Source organism: Astyanax mexicanus, chromosome 3, assembly GCF_023375975.1.
Source record: "Astyanax mexicanus isolate ESR-SI-001 chromosome 3, AstMex3_surface, whole genome shotgun sequence".
NCBI classification, from domain to species: Eukaryota; Metazoa; Chordata; class Actinopteri; order Characiformes; family Acestrorhamphidae; genus Astyanax; species Astyanax mexicanus.
The window spans coordinates 13,417,444-13,436,493 of NC_064410.1; the positions used below are offsets into that span (position 1 = coordinate 13,417,444).

At 38.2% G+C, this 19,050-nt stretch overlaps 1 protein-coding gene across 1 annotated transcript in view; it reads right to left on the reverse strand.

Annotated features, from left to right (window-relative positions):
• Window positions 1-17,529: 17,529 nt before the first annotated feature.
• LOC103044390 (uncharacterized) overlaps window positions 17,530-19,050 on the reverse strand; it is a 29,699-nt gene continuing 28,178 nt past the window's right edge. The window contains exons 23-24 of the mRNA XM_049476097.1: window positions 18,818-18,920; window positions 17,530-17,874 (exon numbers count right to left, since the gene is read on the reverse strand). Of these exons, the coding sequence (XP_049332054.1) occupies window positions 18,825-18,920 (96 nt within the window). The 3' untranslated portion in view covers window positions 17,530-17,874; window positions 18,818-18,824. The remainder of the gene's footprint in view (window positions 17,875-18,817; window positions 18,921-19,050) is intronic.

The following is a 19,050-nucleotide window of genomic DNA, read 5'->3' on the forward strand; positions in this document are numbered from 1 at the left end:
TTAGTACTGCATTGCAGTAGTCAAGGCGAGAGATTACCACCGCTTGTACTAGGAGTTGGGTGGCCTGTTGCGTCAGAAACGGTCGGATTTTTCGGATGTTGTAAAGCGCAAAGCGGCAGGATCGAGCAACGGAGGCCACCTGGGGCGTAAAAGAGAGCTGGTCATCAACCATAACACCTAGGTTCCTAGCAACCTTTGTCGGTGAGAGAGAAAGAGTCGATGGTTATGGCGAAGTTGTGTTGAAAAGATGGTTTCGCTGGTATAACCAGAAGTTCAGTCTTTGATAGGTTTAGCTGAAGGTGATGCTCCTTCATCCATGCGGATATGTCTGAGAGACACTGTGATATACGTGCAGAGATTGAGTGATCTTCAGGTGGAAATGACAGGTATAGCTGAGTGTCATCAGCAAAGCAGTGGTAGGAAAAGCCATGTGAGCGGATAATCCGACCAAGAGAGGTGGTGTATATTGAGAAGAGGAGGGGTCCCAAAACCGAGCCCTGGGGAACCCCAGTGGATAAGGAGTGTGCTGAGGACAGCTGTCCTTGCCACGACACCTTGAACGAGCGTCCAGTGAGGTACGATCTGAACCATGACAGCGCGTTGTCTGAGATCCCCATGTTTGAGAGTATGGTTATGAGGAAGTCATGGTTGACTGTGTCGAAGGCAGCCGAGAGGTCCAGCAGAATGAGCACTGTGGACTGTCCTGCAGCTCTGGCAGTCCACTTTTATTTTACGCTTCAGTCACAGCCAACAGAGCCGTCTCCGTGGAGTGCCCTTTTTTGAAACCAGATTGGTTTTGGTCCAGGAGGTCATTCTGGGAGAGAAAGCCAGAGACCTGATTGAGAACTGCTCTTTCTAATGATTTAGAAAGAAATGGTAGTAGTGAGACCGGTCTGTAGTTGTCAACCTGGGCGGGGTTGAGAGTAGGTTTTTTAAGCAGTGGTGTCACCTGTGCTTGTTTAAAAGCAGTCGGGAATACACCAGATGTTAGGGAGGCATTGATGGTGTGAGTGATAGCCGGAATGATTGCAGGTGCAATCAATTGGGTCAAGTGGACACGTAGTAGGGCGGCTACGCGTTAGGAGAGCCAGTGTCTCGTTCTCAGTGAGAGGAGCGAACGAGGAGAAGGCGACTCCTTCGGTAGAGGGATACCGATTAGCAGAGCATGTAGTAGGACTGCTACATGTTGCATCTGTAAACTGGCTGCTGATAGCTGCCACTTTCCCAGTGAAAAAAGAGGCAAGTGTTTCAGCTGTGAGGCAGGTAGCCTGAGGAGGAGGTGGAGGGTTGAGTAGTGTTTTAAATGTAGCAAATAGTTTCCGGGAGTCTGTGAGGGAGCTGATTTTCTTTAGCAGTAATGATGCTGATTGAAAAGGAAGCCAGGAGCAGTTGGTAGTTTTGTAGGTCTGTATTATTTTGTTTCTTTTGCCATTTTCGCTCTGCAGCTCGGAGTTTGGAGCGTAGTTCCCTGAGCGTGTCATTTTTGAGCCATGGCTGCGGTTTGTTTGAGCTAATGGCTCGAGATGTTAGAGGACAGAGGTTGTCCAAACAGGAGCTTAGAGTGGAGCAGAGAGTTTTGGTGGCATCATTTACATTGAGTGATGAAAATGAGCCTAGTGGAGGCATATTGTCAGTCAACAGCGAGGAGTACTGGTCGGCCGAGAGATCTCGAAGTTTCGTCGGAACGAGACCAAAGTAGGAGTAGCTGTGGGTTTTTTCGAAATATGAACAATGAATTGCATGAAGAAGTGATCCGAGAGGTGCAAAGGAGTGACGGTTAAAGAGTCGGCGTCACAGTTTCGGGTGAAGATCAGGTCAAGATGTTTGCCAGCTTTGTGTGTAGGGGGGCTGGGGACCTGCTCCAGATCAAAAGACTGCATGAGGGATGAGAAGTGTGAGAAGTTGGTACTGTCACGGTGGATGTTCATATCCCCTAGAATGAGCATGGGACAATCTTGCTCGGGGATAGAAGACAGTAGCATGTCTAGTTCATGTGTGAACTCGCCCATTTGTCCAGGAGAACGGTAGATAACAATAACAGCAAGTTTTGCTGGAGTATTAACCAGTGTGGCGTGGTACTCGAAAGAATTATATGTATTTGTAGGTAGTAGTGGATTATGTCTTAAGCCATTAGCGATCAATAGACCAGTTCCACCTCCTCGTCCTGAGAGACGAGAAGTATGGGTATGGGAGTAATTATTAGAAAGTGCCGCCGGAGTAGCAGTGTTTTCAGGTTTAATCCAGGTTTCAGTCAGAGCCAGCAGTTGTACTGAAAGATGGTTGGCATAAGAGGCGATAAAGTCTGCTTTATTAACAGCAGACTGGCAGTTCCACAGCCCAACAGAGAATGAGGTAGTAGTGTGCGTGGTTTGCCTTAGCTGACGCAGGTTAGTATGATCCTGGCGCCTATGTGTGTTTTTCCGCCTTCTGTGCATACCGGAGATAACAGGAATGTGATGGGAGCACATTTTGTGAGGCAGTAGGACGGGCTGCCTTGTCGGTGGCCTTGCTCGGTGGACTCGCGCAGGTAGACTCGCAGGTCTTTACCTGAGTTTAGGTCTTCACACGAGAGGGTCTTCACACAACAGCTGACGCCTTCGGCTGACGCCTCGGCGAGTGTGAGTGATGAAATAGGACTCTTGATTGCGCACAGCTGCGGGCGATATAGGAATTCAGCTACACCATCTTAATAATAATAGTAATAATCCGGGTTACACATACAATATACTATTAAGATAAGCCGAGGCCGGCGCAGTGTTACCATCCTACAACAAGCCACTGTTGGCCCCGCTTCAGAGCCGTGGAATGAGTCGATCTCTGGCTGGAGATAGCCATGCTAAAAGCCGAAAGCCAGAGCACAAAAAACTCTACTCGAACAAAAACAGCATCCGCAGGCAATGAGCATAGCGGTCAAAGAAATTTTGCATCATCGCTGTCTGCTGAATGTCTGATTAATTGTGGAAATCAACAGTGAGCTCTCCTTCAAAGTTTTAAAGTGACTCGTTCACTGATTTATTTCAGTTTTTAATCACAAACAAGCGTTCTGAAATATAATCTGCGTGTACATGAGGTCAGAGCATGATATCTGTGAATGGGCTTAAACAATGTAAACAATGTTTTGAATCATTGATTCTAATTTGTGAACAGATAAATTTTTTATATGTTTTTATATGGTTAAATGTTTTAAAATAATTTTAAAATAACTTTATAATATGGCACACATTACAATTTGGGAATAGTTGAGCATAAATTATAACATAGCATACACTACTTAGCTGCTGTAGTAAAAAGCATACCTGTCAAGTTTTAGATTTAAAAATAAGGGATATTTTCCTCTGTCCGCTTAAAGCCGTCCCATCAGCCCAACGAAGGTTCAGTATCCTTTACATTTTAAGACAGGTTTACAAAAAATCTAAAATAACCACATGTGAACCACTTACACACTACAATTAGATTATCAGAATCTGAAATGTTGTGGACATTCCTACATATGTCATTCTTTTAATACAGCCAAATTAAAAGTCCTTTTCTAGATATTAAAAAAAAGTTAAGATTTCATGTATTTTTTGCCATAATGCACTCTTTTATATTATATAATTATTTATTTAATAGATTTAAAATTTAACAAAGGGTGCACAAATTCTGCAAAATGACTGTAGGTGACCTAAAAATAGCATTATGAGCTTTTACTAAAAGGACATGGACCACATATAATCCATCAAAAAATTAATCCTAAGTGGCCTACACAATTAATATTTTTTAATTAATACTTCTTTCTTTTGATCACTCCTGATCAGTTCAGTTAATTTCGGTCCTCTCCACATTTCTAGTTAAACTGAGTCACAAGCTGTAATTTTTTTATTTTAAAAGGTTTAATCTGTGTGTTTATTTCGGTTTATTTTTAAGCCGCTATAAGAAAAATCTCATCACAGTTTACATGATTAGCCTACCGTTACCTTTCTTTAAGAAAAATCGCTGTATATCTAGATATGTTTTAACATCAGCTGCTCCGACTTGCTGCCTGAACTCACAGCGACGGGGGGGCTTCCCCACACTGACCCTCCTTAGCAAGCTAAGTGGATGTTTCTCCTGAAAGGCGGGACTTTCTCCTTGAACCGGCTCCACGATTGGTTAAGAGACACAGAGCGGTCAGTGCCCTGTCTCCTCAATAATATATATTTTTAAATCTTAATATAAAACGGGACATTTACGGGAAAATACTAATACGGGAGGACGGCGGGAAAGAGGAGTGAAATATGGTAGTTTCCCGGCCAAAACGGGAGACTTGACAGGTATGCATGACATTCAGTGGTCTATTAAATCTAGGTTTGCTAGTTATTTATAACTTATAAATTAAAGCTAGGTTAGCTAGTCATAACTAATAAATTAAAGTAAGGTTAGCTAGTTATAACTTATAAATTAAATCTAGGTTAGCTAGTTATAACTTATAAATTAAAGCTTGGTTAACTAGTTATAACTTATAAATTAAAGCTAGGTTAGCTAGTCATAACTTATAAATTAAAGCTAGGTTAGCTAGTCATAACTTATAAATTAAATCTAGGTTAACTAGTTATAACGTATAAATTAAAGCTAGGTTAGCTAGTTATAACTTATAAATTAAAGCTAGGTTAGCTAGTCATAACTAATAAATTAAAGTAAGGTTAGCTATAACTTAAATCTAGGTTAGCTAGTTATAACGTATAAATTAAAGCTAGGTTAGCTAGTTATAACTTATAAATTAAAGCTAGGTTAGCTAGTCATAACTAATAAATTAAAGTAAGGTTAGCTAGTTATAACTTATAAATTAAATCTAGGTTAGCTAGTTATAACTTATAAATTAAAGCTTGGTTGGCTACTTATAACTTATAAATGTAAGCTAGGTTAGCTAGTTAACTTAAAGCTAGATTAGCTAGTTATAATTTAGTTATAAAGCCTATCCCAGCAGGCATCGGGCGAAAGGCAGGATCCATCGCAGGGCAGACGGACACAGACAGACAAACAGACACATTCATTCACACACCCACACCTAAGGGGCAAGTTCAATCAACTTCCAATTAGCCTGAACGTGCCGTCTTTGGACTGTGGGAGGAAACCGGAGAACCCGGAGGAAACACACGCAGACACAGGGAGAACGTGCAAACTCCACACAGAAAGACCCGGGTTGCCCCAGCCGGGAATCGAACCCAGGCCGTCTTGTTGTGAGGCGGAAGTGCTACCCACTGCGCCACCGTGCCGCCCGGTTAGCTAGTTATAACTTATAAATTAAAGCTAGGTTAGCTATTCATAACTTATAAATTAAAGCTAAGTTTGATAGTTATTTATAACTTATAAATTTAAGCTAGGTTAACTAGTCATACCTTATAAATAAAAGCTAGGTTAACTAGTTATAACTTATAAATTAAAGCTAGGTTAACTAGTTATAACTTATTAATTAAAGCTAGGTTGGCTACTTATAACTTATAAATGTAAGCTAGGTTAGCTAGTTAACTTAAAGCTAGATTAGCTAGTTATAATTTATAAATTTAAGCTGTGTTAGCTATTTATAATTTATAAATTAAAGCTAGGTTATCTAATTATAATTTTTAAATTAAAGCTAAGTTGGCTAGTTATAATTTATACATTTAAGCTAGGTTAGCTAAGTTAGTTATGATTTATAAATTAAAGCTGTGTTAGTTAGTTTTAATTTATAAATTAAAGTTAGGTTAGCTAGTTAATGTTATAACTTATAATACACCACTCTAACCAAAAGGCCAAGCTCAAGCCCATTAATTCCTGCAATTTTTTGAAGGTAAGCTTCATCTGCTTCTTTGTTTATCTTATCACATGGTCCATTTGTTTTGATTGTGTGTCCTAAAACATGGTGTGCTCTACCCAGCATGCAAAGTACCATTACGTCGTTGCCCACACTCTATTCTTCAGAATTCATTTGTAGTTTTAACAAATTTAGGGTGTTTATTTTGCTGACTTTGTTCTCTCCCACAACTGTTATTCTTTTACAGCTTCAAAACATGTATTTTACAAATTAGACAATGACGTCATATCTAGCTATTTTTATGACAGCCAAAAGCTACTTTCCCTACTGAGGAGTTGGCATCACTACTGTCATCCAGCAGGTATTATTTGGGTGGTGGATCTCAGCAGTGACACTGGCATGGTTTTGCATACTTAAGAAAAAAAAGTTGATTTGAAAGACTTATTTTTGTGTTTATAAATATTTATAAATATATATGATGAACCACAAACTGCTATTGAACTTATGTTTTATGTCAGTTGTATTAATATAAATTATTACTCTTAATCCTTACAACAGAAACAGCTTAATTAAAAATGTTTTGAAGGGTATACTTAAAAATATAATGGACGCTTGGGCACCTTTATTATTAAGTAATGTGTGCTTTAAGATTTTAGTTAAAAAGGACCAAAAATGACGTACTAGTTTTACATAAAAATATAGTGCAACATTTCTGTAACCTTAACATTATTAAGTAATGTTTGTTTTAAGATTTTTGCTAAAAAAAAAAATAATATATATATATATATTAAATTAAATTACATTTTACTGAAAAATACATTTAAATAAATTTTTACCTTTTAATTACAGTGGTTTTCAAAAGTATTTATTGAATTATTTCATATTTTGTCATCTTAAAACCACAAATATAAATGTATTTGGAAATGGACTTTAATTCATAGACCAACACAAAGTAGCACATATTTGTGAAGTGGAACAAAAATTATAATGATTTTAAATAAAGATCTAAAAAGTGTGAAGCACAAAAGTATTCAGCCCCCTTTACTAAGAAACCCCTAAATAAAATCCTGTTAAATTAATTGCCTTCAGAAGTCACTTAATTAGTTAATAGAGTTAAGAGAGCTGTGCGTAATTTAGTCTTTGTAAATACAGCTGTTCTGTGAAGGGCTCAGTGGTTTGTTAGAGAACACTAGTAAACAAACAGCATCATAAAGACCAAGGAACTCTCCAGACACGTCAGAGATAAAGTTGTGGAGAAGTTTAAAGCAGGGTTAGGATATAAAAACATATCCCAAGTTTTGAGCATCCCAAGGGGCACGGTTCAATACATTATTAAAAAATTATAAAAGGATTCTAAACCTGCAAACCTACCAAGACATTGCGATCCATACAAACTGACAGATCGAGCAGGGAGAGCACTGGTCAGAGAAGCAGCCAAGAGGCCCATGGTCACTCTGGAGGAGCTGCAGAAATCCACAGCTCAGGTGGGAGAATCTGTCCACATGATAACTATGAGTTGTGCACTCCACAAATCTGGCCTTTATGGAAGTGCCAAGAAGAAAACCATTGTTGCCACAAGCCATGTAGGGGACACAAGCAAACATATGGAAGAAGTTCTGTGGTCAGATCAGACCAAAGTTGAACTTTTGGCCTAAATGCAAAACACTATTTGTGGCAGATCACTGCACATCACTCTAAACACACCATCCCCACTGTTTAACATGGTGGTGGCAGCATCACAGAAGCTGGTCAGAGTTGGAGGGAAGATGGATGGAGTTAAATACAGGGCAATCCTGAGATTCACCTTCCAGCAAGACAGTAACATACAGATAGAGCTGCAGTGGAATGGTTTAGATTAAAGACTATTAATATGTTAGAATGACCCAGTCGGGGCGCCGAGTGGTCCAGCGGTCTAAAGCGCTGCCACTATGAGCAGGAGGTCGCAGGTTCGAACCCCAGCTCATGCAGCTTTGCCATCAAGCTGCCGGCGTCAGAGGGAGCAAAATTGTCCCTGCTCCCTCTGGGTGGGTAGATGGCGCTCTCTCCCCACATCACTCCCAGGGTAATGTCTGCAGCACAGGGCGTCTGTGAGCTGATGTACCGGAGCCGGGCCGCTGTGCTTTCCTCCAAGCGCGCTGGCTGCTCAGGCAATGCTGCATCAGCAGCAGCTCGAAAAGAAGCGGTGGCTGGGTTCACATGTATCAGAGGAAGCATGTGCTAGGCTTCACCCTCCTGGTGTGTTGTGGCATTACTAGTGATAGGGGGAGTCCTAATGAGTGGGTTGGGTAATTGGCCGTGTAAATTGGGGAGAAAAAATGGGAAAAAATTTGAAATAAAGAAAAAAAAAAAAAAAGAATGACCCAGTCAAAGTCCTGACTTAAATCCTGACATGAAATGTGTTGTTCACAGACGCTCTTCTTCTATCTATTTTGTAAAAGAAGAATGGGTCAAACATCTCAGTCTCCAGATGCACAAAGCTGGTAGACACGTACCCCAAAAGACTGCAGCTGTAATTGCAACGAAGGGTGGCTCTACTCATTATTAATATATGGGGTCTAAATACTTTTGCACATCACACTTTTCAGATTTTTATTTGATTAAAATTTTGAAAATCATGTATCATTCTTGTTCCACGTCACCATTATGTGCTACTTTGTGGTTGTCTATCACTTAAATTCTCTTAAGTTTGTGGTTGTATGATGACAAAATGTGAAAAATTTAAGTGGTATGAATACTTTTGCAACATTTTTTTGTAAAATTGACCAGAGATTATGTGCTAGCTTTATATAAAAAATATAGTGAAACATCAGTTTATGATCTTTAGTAAAAATGATAAAAAGCTGGGTTACATTTAAAAATAAGCTTGCAGAAATGTTGCCTTATATTTATAAGCATAAGTAACACATCTTTATTTTATTTTGTGCCTGAGTCACAAGTGTAGATTTGGAACCCTGTGTCAGGGATAGCTAAATTAAAACAACGTGAACTCTCTGGATTAGTGTGGGTGGACAGTACTGTGAGTGGATGACCTGAACACTTTTATGTACGAGTTGAACATTTTCTTTGCGCACTGCAGTTGGCATGGGGGCAGGTGATGTAAGGGCCCAGGCTGTGGCTGGTCAATGTGCTATTTCTCCCGAGGCCACCAGATGGAGATGTAGAGTGACCACAGCCTAATTCAGAGTAATTATCAATACCTGGAGCATCATTTTTAAAGGGTGTGTACCATAAAAACAAGCCTGAAATGTGCGTGTGCAACATCTAATACAAGAACTGTGATTTATAAAGAAATACTTGACGTGGAAATGAGCGTACATTTAAACAAGTTTGGAGGCATGCGTATCCATTTAAAAGATTGCAGAGAGAGTGGGAATTAGTGACATTATGTGGTAAAGCACAGAATTGCGAAAAAAAAAGTAAATGCGCAAACCATCCTCACGCATATTCATACCACATAAATCAAGATTAAGAACGGAAAATTAGCCATAACGTGTTTAAATATATTTTTGTTTATATGACTGGTTAATTAACCAATTAATGTTGGGGAAGGATTTATAGAGACCATTGTTACTGAATCAGGTAAAAAATGTCCATTTACAGGTGTTAATAAACCATGGAAAATGTGCGCAGGTTAATCAGCTGTTTAAATCTGAACACTTTTTAAACTCTTTAATAGTTTATCTTTGGAGCTTCATTATTAAACTGCTGCAGACACATGTTGGCTAAAACCACCAAACAACACATTCTTTCTCACCTCATCCTTTGAAACAAGGACTTCTACTTCACATTCTCCAAAATGTTACTTCCCTTCGTTATTCTGCTCTGGATAAATGGGAAATCCCACATTTAAATATTTATTGAGTGATTTGTATGGACCTTTTATGGGTAAATGTCGGCAGTACGGAGGTGAAACACGAGGCTGGTTCATCTCTGCACATTTTTTGTACAGGTTGTGATTTAGAAAGAGTAACAGCATTCATGTGTGCTTTGGCACACATTTTTAAATCAGATATTTTTGGGGGCGCACAGCATTTCCTGTTTTTTGTGTGCGCCCACACTTTCACGCAGAGTTTTATAAATGAGGCCCCTGGTCTTCTCCTATTGAAGGGAAGCCACCACTGTGCTTAATCTTTTTATTCCTGAGACTGCCACATGCTTCGACTTCCTGTTTTTTTTTTCTGTTTTCCAGTAACTTCTTAAGGTTTATCTGGTACCTCTGTCTTTAAAAACTAAATAAATACGGAAAAAAAGAAATTAGAAAGCAAAAACCTTTCCTAAGTATTTTGAGTTTCTACTTCTCTGTGGTTATTGTTTGACATTCATGCCTGTTTATTACTTTTCCCATGTAAGGGGACACAACATGCACAGTGCTCCTGCATGGCTAAGATAGGATTGGGTGGCTGACCATTGACTGTTGTCAGGGTTGTGTACTTTAGTCTTTTCTTGGTTTAAAATTGGTTTACAATTTAAAACAGAGTTTAAACATTTAGAAGACCCTATATACTAATACATATTGAATTCAATTTATTTAAATTGAATATAACATGTCTTAGGTTCTCTAACCACTCTCTGAATGTTTAGCTAATAAGACTGCTCAAGACTGACTGTTGTAGTTATTCTTAAATTAGTTTTCAGTTTGATATTGCAATATGGACTAATAAAAGTTATGTTACAGCCTGGTTTTGACTAAATGTGTATTACAGATTGTGAACTGCTGATGTCGCTGTTGTATTCTGGGTGGCACTAGACTGACTGGACTGGTTCTGTGGGATTTTTGTAGACAATTAAATTCCTAGCTTTAAAAACAATGAGCTGTGTAGATGATTGACAAATGCACTTTCATAATCTCTGCACTGCATAACAAATGTGAGATAATGACTGATGACTGAAAATCACATGATTAATAAGAACCAGTGCTTAGTATTTAATCAAGATGTAATCTTTCATATCAGCAGCTCAGATATAACCCATTGTCTGCTGCTGCTGGTATCTGTAGTATTAAAACTTGATACACTGCAGTGAATGTTTTATTAAAATAAATGCAAATATATATATATAATATCAGGTGACATGAGAATCTGAAATAAAGCACTAATTACCTTCTGACTGTCCTATATTCACTTCCCCGTGTGAAATAAAGATAATTCAATAATAACAATAGTGTTTCAATTAAAAGTTGTTAAAAGTAGTTTGTTATTTTGGTAGTTCTGCATTTTAACAATATATAACATTTACAAAAGCTTACCACTGATCAGCAGCAGTAGGGGAATACACAGTGGGATTAAAAACCCCATTGTGTCCTCCAGCCCCCAGATTCAGCCCTGTAGAGAAACATTACATTAACATTACAAACCAATATTATATCTGTATATATTTCATATTTATAATATGATTTACTTCTCCTTTACTTTCTCCTTTTAACTGCTTCTGTAGCTACAACATTCTTCAATTTACTCTTTGTGATCTTTTGCTTTGTTTTTTTAAAGTGTAATATTTGAGGATGTAATATTTCAGTTGTTTAATAATTAAGCCCATTCTGTATTTTTTTTTCCTTTGCAGTAACACATATCACCATTCTGCAGCATTTTCTCAAGATGCCAGTAAATCAATAAATAACAGAAAATTATCCTACAAAGACATCAATCCTATTATTAAATACTAAAGATGATTTACCTTATATGGCAGTTCAGCAGCAGGGAGAAGCCAGCAGGTGTATCTGAGATTAAAGATTCTGGACCTGCTGGACTTCTTTACTCCGCTTCGTATTTGTAGATGTGTTTAAGAATGTGGGAGGGTTATAAATGATCACCAGAGATGACCTTAAACCAGTTCTATTGAGATCACGTTATGCATATTAACCATAGCACGAGATTATGTCCTTCCCAGAAGTGTACAAAGTGTTTCATGAACCAGAAGCTGACACTGTGCCAGAAACGTATTTAAAAAAAAAAAACATCAGTGTAGTCTAAACAAAAAGTGCTGTACGCTGCCCAAGCTAACATGCTGTCCTAAATATTTTATATACAGTCATTGCTGTACTTGTATTACAGTGCAAATGCTGGTAAATAAACAGCTCAGTAAAGATCAGTTACAGCATTCCACCATGACTCATTATAATTCATACTTATTTACAACAAATGCAGTATAGCTAGTAATCGATTGAGATTAGATCCAGAACGAAACCTGAGATGGCCTTAAAGAGGTTTTGTCGCCATGTTTCCTTTGCAACTTGACACTAAGCACTTTATTGTTTGCTAGACTCATTCAGTGTCGTGGCTATGACAACATGGATGGGGCTCGGCAGAATGTTGCCTGTGATTAAGCAAGTTAAGGTACTGTATACTTATAATACAAAGTGCCAAGACATTGAAACAGTGGCCCAATGACTGTGCGTTCTAGATGGGTGTGTATGTGTGGGTGTGTGTGTAAGATTTTATTTTTAGTTCAGTCTCTGTATGTTGAGGAAGACCAAGTGTAATGTTGGTATTATACCAGCTAGAATACAAGTTCAATGTCACAGAAGGGTAAATAAAAGGGTTGTATAAAAAGGATAAATAAAAGATGAGTTGTAACTAAACTAACAAAATGACCAGACCACGCCCCTGTTCTCTCTTAGACCAAGATAATTGCAGGTGGAAAAGGGGAGGCATCCATTGTTGAAACAAGAATGTGCACTAGAACTTTAGCTAAGACCACATTTGTACAAAGTAATTTTCACCAACTACACGGTATTACCAAAAGTAATCACTCACCCATCCAAATCATTAAAATTAGGTCTTCCAATCGCTTCATTGGCCACAGGTGTACAAAACAAGTAGATTGCCATGCAGATTGCTTCTACAAACATTAGTGACAGTAAAGTCCAGTATGGGACAGTGATAGGATGCCCCCTGACCAGTCGGGAAATTGTCTCGCTACTAAATATTCCACAGTCAACTGTTAGTGGTATTATAACAAAGCACATAGGAATGTCAGTAATTTAGCTACAAAGTGAAATAGGTAAAATAACAGAGGCAGGCACTGAGTGAACATAGGTTGCCAACTTTCTGCAGAGTCTGAAACTACAGATCTCCAAGCTTCATGTAGCTTCAGATTAGCTCAATAACAGTAGAGTCTAGAGAGCTTAAAGGATTGGGTTTCCATAGTCAAACAGCTTCATCAAAGCCTCGCATAACGTAATGCAATGGAAAGCGTAGGATGCAGTGCAGCTTGACCCGAAGTGAGAGAAGTGGAGATGTGTTCTCAGGTGTGTCAAATTGTGCTTCTCCATCCGGCAGTCTGATAGAGGTCGCGGCCCGAAGCACCCTCTAGGGGTCCGCAGGCTCATCCTCAGAGGGAGACAGTAGTCTGTTGTGAGCACTTTAAATCAGGGGTCTCAAACTTGTGGCCCGCGGGCCATTTGCGGCTCGCAGAACGATATTTTGTGGCCTGCGACCTGAAATCAAATTTTAGCGTTAGTGCACGCAAGCACACAAGAAATACGCATCCTCTCCCTGTCCACCAGCACAGCGCATCCTATTTATTTCAATAAAGAGAGCGGCTGCATGAGTGCAGTAATTTGAATTAAAAAAAATGTCACTGATTCGCCCACATGGATATGCCCAGATACCGAGCCGAGTCATCAGGTATTCTATCGAGTTGTGCTACTCTGTCAAACCACACTACTGTGTATATTTAAAGGTAAAAATAAAAAGAAGCACACTATTAGAGCATGTTTCCAGTAAGAAGTTCATGTACTTACTATATTTGGAAAGCTTAAATCACTGTTTCAGGGTATGGTAGCAAGAGTTTATTGTACTCAGTTTTTTTTTAGATCTTTTATTATTATTATTATTATTATTATTATTATTATTATTATTATTATTAATATTAGGGGGTCTTGACGCTTTCAAGTTGTAAACAGGTGGGCCGTAAGGTAGAAAAGGTTGCGAACCCCTGCATTATGCCAAGTGTTTAATTTTGGTGTTGGGGGGAATATGGTGTTGCGCTGTTTTTCGAGAGTTGGGCTCGGCCCCTTGGTTCCAGTGAAAGGAACTCTTAATGCTTCAGCATGCCAAGAGATTTTGGATTTCATATATTTTCATAACATATTTTCTTATCTTGTCACATACCATCATGTCCACATTATCATCATTCATATTATTCATATTAATATAACAAACTAAAACACAACAAAAGTGTGAGAATAGCATACACATTCTTGAAGCTAGCATCATTCATTATTCTATCAATTAATAGACAGCTGTGATTATCTATTTTCCAAGTACTGTTTTTTTCTTTCTTCATTAAGAACACCAAATCACCAAATTCTTACTCTTATGTCGTCTCTCTCTCTCTCACACACACACACACACACACCATTGCCTTAATACATAATACTACAGTTATGGGTTCACTGGCACTCGGGTCCTTGAGCAGGGCCCTTAACCCTCTCAGCTCCAGGGGGGCTGATGGATTATCCTGCACCACTAAGATATGTGTATAGAAGCGTATCATGTAAAACATGTCAAACTGCATTCCAGTGCTGAGGCTAATCCGGTTCACAGCTCTGTAACAGGAAACTGCTGCACTTTATTCAATCATTTATTTATTTATTTATTTATTTATTTATTTATATGTCATTATGTTATCACTATGACATACATTCCTCAGATTTCTAATATAACAAGTTAACAGAAGAAAAAAGTTAAAGTTTAATTTTGCATTAATATAATTTGATTCTGTACAGAAGTTTTTTTTGTGTTTTATTTTTTTATTTTTTCTTTCAATATTATTATTATTGTGCTCTTGAAATACGAGAACAGAAAAGGAGTCAAACTGCATTCCAGTGCTGAGACTACACCTGTGCACACCTCTGTACCAGGAAACTACTGCACTTTATTCAATAATTTATTCCAAGGTGTGGGAACCCTATAGTTTTAGTTTGGATTTTTGTTCTTCCTCATTCTTCTAGAAAAAGACTCTTTGGCAGTTATCGTTAAAGTTTGATTGCAGTTGATGCTATTCTGTCTTTATTGTCTTAATGCTGATAATAAGAATCTGAATGATATAATACACAGGACTGACGGTGATATCTGTATTCATCACATGCAGATTTGGCAGTAATGACAAAAACTGCTCTGCATCTGATTAATCAAGCTTTCATGTCTCATGGAAATAAACTTTATTTGAACACAAATCATGGATCAACACAAGTTTGTACTATAAAGTGCCAGCCCTCTAGCTCCTCAAAAACGGGTCAGAATGAAATGTAACATAAACATATTCTCCAGTTTTACTGTAGGATCCTTTATCTTCAAGCTGTATGCAGCACTGGCCAACACCGCTCTTCAGCGCTGTCCAAGGTGCTTAAACCCCCCTGTTTAACACTGCTGTTTTGACCAATGTTTTTGTCTAAGCTCTACTTCCAGTGGCTACTCAGCTACAGTGTTTTTAATTAGCTGAGTTAGTATCTCTCCAAAGAAATCTTCACAGACAAGAACAAGGGAACACAGAGAAGGGAATTCTTATTTCAGTTGCAGCACATGGCTGAAACCTCAACCCTGCTGGTCGGCACTGCAGTTTTGGACAACATTACTCACTGCATGGCTAAGGGGAGGAGCCAGTATCAACATATGTATCATAAAAAGCTGCTGTGAAAGCAATGAGAAAACACTTCACTCAACATGGCAGTTCTCGCTTTTTTTCCTCCAATTTTACTGTCTGTCTATGGCCTTTTTTATATTCTGAGGGAAGAGTTGTTTTTGATTTATTTGTGTGGAATATTGTAACTAAGATAAGAGCAGTCATTATGGGTGGACCTGTGGGGTCTAAACAGATTTCTCAGTTTGATTTACAATACAGCACCCCTAGTTAAAATGTGTTAAAAGCGTATTTTTTTTTCTCACAACCTTCAATTCAAGTGAATAAAAATAAATCCTGACTAAGAATTAATTATTATTTTTAAAATGACCTGTTTCACAATTATTGGCACCCTTAAGAATTTCTTGGAAATAAATGTATTTGAACCATTTATGTCATTTCTACTGTAGTTTATAAAGTGGATCAAAGTATCTAGGAACCTTTAATTAGTAATTCATCACTTCCTGGGGTAGAAATTTGGCATTACACAGAGGGCTATTTCTCTTACTCACTACTAAACACTATTCAAGTAAAGCAGCTGTGTTTCAATTTTCATAAATTAGGCAATGGCTACAAGAAAATAACCTCTCACCTGCAGATGCCCTTATCTACAGTCAAAGCAATCATCAAAAAGTTTAAAACATCTGGAAGAGTGACAAACAAGCCTGGAAGAGGATGCAAATGTAAGATGGCAAGAGAAGTAAAATCATCAGGCGCTGTCTACAGGCCAACAAGCTGTTTGGGAGGCGTGCAGCACGAAGAAAGCCTTTGAGGTATAATCATAAGCATATAAGGGTGGAGTTTGCCAAGTGGTACTGGGAATGACCCTAAACATGTGGCCAAATCTACTCATAAATGGTTCACAAGGCACAAAATCAAGCTCCTCTCATGACAATCTCAGTCCCCAGACCTCAAACCAATAGAGAAGCTGTGGTGTGAGCTGAAGAGGAGAGTGCATAGGAGAAGACCCAGGACTCCCCAGGAGGAGGATTTAGAAAGATTGTGCAAAGAGGAATGGTGGAAGATCTCTTTTTATATTCTCCCCTCTTGTGAAGAGTTATAGGAGAAGATTAAGTACTGTCTTGTTGGCAAAAGGGAGTTGTACAAAGTACTAACACCAGGGGTGCCAACTGTGGCACACATGATTTCATTTAAAATATTTATTTCTTAATGTGTGATTTTTTTCCCCCCACCAAATAAAGGCACTTGAATTAAACCTTAGATTCCTCTCTTTTTTGAATTGTTGTCCTATATTATATAAAATAATAATTTATTAGAAGCCAAAGAACACTTCTTAACGAGGGGTGCCAATAGTTATGGAAGACGCTGTGTATGTTCAATTGTTTGTGAACACCCTTTTTGAATAAATGCATATTATTACTCTAATTCAATTCAACCCATTGCTGACAAACGTGTGCAAATGCACACACAGCTTGTCTAATCTCTGCAGAGATGTTTGTCAATAGAATAGGCCTCAGAAAAGCTAAGTCCTAGCAGAGAAACTAATTTGATTTAAACTCTGGCTGGCTGCCTAGGGTTTTTGATGAAAATATTAAATGATTAATTGTGCATTTATGACCTTCTTAAGTCATGTCCTACTTAACTACAGTATACCGTATATAGGATATGCAATAAGTGGGCAAAAATACCTAGTCCGTGTGACCAAACATGCTTGAGAATTGACCATTAGACAGCTCAATGTGGTGATATTTTTATGGAGAGTCTGTAATTATTACCAAAGCTCTTTCAATTGAGGAAAAATTAGCAGAAAAGCCACATTAAACACAAAACATATAAGGAAATGTGTTATTCACTCTCAATGTGGTGGCATATCTGGTAATACATCACATACCATAATAATCAAATTCTTTCTTTACTTTTTACTTTTCCAGTGCTTTATTGCACAAGCATGCCTGTTAAATCATGTTAACTTTGAGCTTTAGGTATTGTGTGTATTCCATCAGCCACCCAGTGCACTGCTCACCAAACTCATTTACTCGTACATGTAAGACTCCAGCTACAGCTCTAGATAATAATACCTGTAAGATCTGGATGAGTAAATGAAATAAATGAGTAAAATAGTCTGCTTTAGATTTTTCTTAGCATACAACCATTTGAATGAAGAGTCAAAGAAATAATACAATGAACAAAATGAATAATGCTTGTCAGATACATTTATTATATAATGCTAATATAAAGTAATCACCATAGTAATCATGGATAATTATATCCATATTTGAAAAAAATCAACAAAAATCAAAGTCAGTGGCGAATAATGCTCATGTATGTAATTTAACAGTCGGCATATCTTGATTATATATATTTCTTCAGTTGCAGAAACTCATTCCCAAGCAGATTATTAAAATGAAATAAAAATTCAGAATGGCACTAGTGGCACAATTACTGAAAAGAGATTAGATCAGGGTTGTGTATAATCGTTCTTTCTAAGGGTGTGTAGAGTCAGAAGATCTGAACCTTCATTATCTGTGGAGTCCATGCACCTGTAAACACAAAATGTGAGGATTAGATACTATAGATCAGACATAGTTCAATTTTAGTCCAATACTCCAAATCATATCTTTAGACTCCATCAAGTAACACAAGCCCCTTAAGAAGTCTTATGAATCCAAGGAAGATGCTGACATAATGTTTTCAGTTCAGGTTTTAAATTATCTATCATCTGTATCAAATGACTGAATGCAAAGTGTTGCTTATATCATTGTAATTTTTAATCTTTTTTTATTTTATCCAATTTTCTCCCCAATTTGGAAGGCCAATTATTAAAACCCACTTTTTAGGACTCTCCTCTAATCACTAGTAATGTACCCAGTGCTATGAAGGAGACCAGCACATGCCTCCTCCGACAAACTGCCGCTCATGCAGCATTACTGGTCATCCAAGGCGCTTGGAGGCGCCTGAGCTGACTGACATCACATTGGGAGTGATGTGAGGAGATGGGCACCCATGCTCTCTCAGACTCTGGTTGCTGATGGCAAGCAGCATGTCTTGAGATTCAAACTGGAAATCCTTGGCTCATAGTGGCACTGCCTTAAACCCTATTCGAACAGGATTCGTTTCTCAGGGAGCATCTGTGAAAAATATTTCACACTTCTACTCAGTGATAAAACTCCAGCAACATGACTGCAATTGGAAAAACAGGAGGACCAGTAAGTTTTTGAGCTTTCTAAGCCAAATAACATTGTGTTAGTAGTCACTCACTCACTCACTCGCGCCCAAAGTGTAATTTCGGTGCGTGGCAGTGGACAAATAGCTATTTTTTATTGAACAAAAGTTGATGAAACTCAGAAATGTGTATCCGGACGGGACCTAAAATACTGGAGGATCAACGAGTTCAGAGAAAAACAGTAGGTAATTCAGCCAGTAATTTTCACAAAGGATGTCTAACCATTTACAAAATCATTAAAAAATGTATGTTGAGTTCACCTGTGCTTTAAGTTGTCCAAATGAATGGTCCCACAGATATGGAGGCCAGGTCATGGTTGTTCACAGACCGGCCAACCCTTGGGTGAAATCCAGGGACACAGTCCTGCAAAACACATATGACAGAATGTAATTCCATACTGAATTACTATTTTATGATTGATTCGGTGCTACTATAGAGAGACATCCAATGTATTTTATTCATGTTAGTCCAAGTGTTATAACTATGAGGACCT